The sequence below is a fragment of the Ipomoea triloba genome, chromosome 10 (assembly GCF_003576645.1).
Source record: "Ipomoea triloba cultivar NCNSP0323 chromosome 10, ASM357664v1".
NCBI lineage: Eukaryota > Viridiplantae > Streptophyta > Magnoliopsida > Solanales > Convolvulaceae > Ipomoea > Ipomoea triloba.
Window position 1 is genome coordinate 5734545 of NC_044925.1, and position 1466 is coordinate 5736010.

The 1466-nt window shown below is 38.9% G+C and overlaps 1 protein-coding gene across 1 annotated transcript; it reads right to left on the reverse strand.

Moving 5' to 3' along the window:
* Positions 1-239: 239 nt before the first annotated feature.
* LOC116033059 (putative F-box protein At3g52320) lies at positions 240-986 on the reverse strand. The gene has a single exon (XM_031275815.1). The coding sequence runs from the start codon at positions 984-986 to the stop codon at positions 240-242; it is 747 nt and encodes a 248-aa protein (XP_031131675.1).
* Positions 987-1466: the final 480 nt, after the last annotated feature.

The window sequence follows — 1466 nt, forward strand, 5'->3', positions numbered from 1 at the left end:
ATGATTATAGTAATATTCTCCCAACATCCCTTAGATTTCTCCAAAGTCCAAACATTCATGTAGAATACGTGGCCTATTTTGCGAACATAAACGATAGCCAGTCGACCTCCATCAACTTGTAGCAATGCAAAATTTTTTATAACAAAATTAGAATAGAGTAATTTTCCCGCAAATATATCTATAGATAAAAACTTTGATGATGATGAAACTTCAGCTGGAATTGGTATCAAAGAATAACTCTATGACCCAACTTCAAATGCTACTATGTGGAAGTTAGTAGGGTCATCTCTAGTCAGCCAATTATAGGAATAGATAACGCTATTGATGTGGACACTAGTATTGGAATAGCCAGCGCAGCCAAAGCCATCAAAGGGGTAGAAGGGGTACGAAGAATAATTGATCTCCCTCCATGATTTATCCACTCCCACAGTCAAAATCCAGTGCTTATACTCGAAAATGCTCCTCCTCCGATCAATAATCAAAACCTTGTATCTTTTAGATTGTGAATCGAACCCCAATAGTGCACAGAGGAAATTTGGATGGCGGGAGGGGAACTGGAATCTTGGAAGGGAAATACGCTGTCCCGTACTAACATTGCAAACAACGACTTCTCCATTGGGTCTGGAGAGACAAATTAGGCCGTCGGAGGAGGAGTGTAGACAACCTTTCAAAAAGGGTTCTTCAGTGTCCAAGTAGCCGAGAGGGTTAGCTTGGAGGTTTTCTTGGGTGAAATTGATGGTGTAATACGAAGGGGCGGAAGGGACGGAGAGCGGCTTTCGAGGTGTGATAGCGATGAGGATGCCCGCCCTACTGGGAAGTTTGAAGGACAAGTTGCGATGCAGAACGCCAAAGGCATGATCAGCTATGAGAGCGTAAAACAATTTAGAAACGCACCTGAGTCGTACTAGCGACTTGGCAGGGAGCTTGGAGAGGATATCGAAGAGAATGTCTTGGGGAAGAAAAGGTAGCGTTGAAACACCCGCCATCATTGGTATCTTACGAGCTGGCTGAAGTTTGATTTGTATTTTTGGAGTATCCGAATTGTATTTAATTTAAAGTAAAAGGTTTAATTTGAAGGAGTACAGTTTTAGGGTTAATTTGGATTTTTGGAGTATCCGAATTGTATTTAAGGTAAAATTGCAGTGTCCCACAGCACTCCTCCTCATTGCGAATTGCTATTAGCAATACAATCAATGATGGAGTCTAATTAAATTTAAGATTTCTTAATTAACGAGGGATTGGAGTTTTTAAAGGATTTTTTTTTTTTGAGTACAGATATAAATGAAATTAATTCTATATATTCTTCTCCCACTAATTCTATATATTTTTATATGAATGGGAAGGTTTAAAATCAATAGGGATTAGGGAGTACCCTATACTTTCCGCCCAAATTAATTCTATATATTCTTCTCCTACAAAATCATTCATTTTAACTTTCCCTCCAAAACATTCTGTCCTATACTATT

Bases quoted from the DNA above. Each gene is read 5' to 3' on its own strand.
- LOC116033059 (XM_031275815.1), bottom strand. From the start codon at position 986: ATGGCGGGTGTTTCAACGCTACCTTTTCTTCCCCAAGACATTCTCTTC.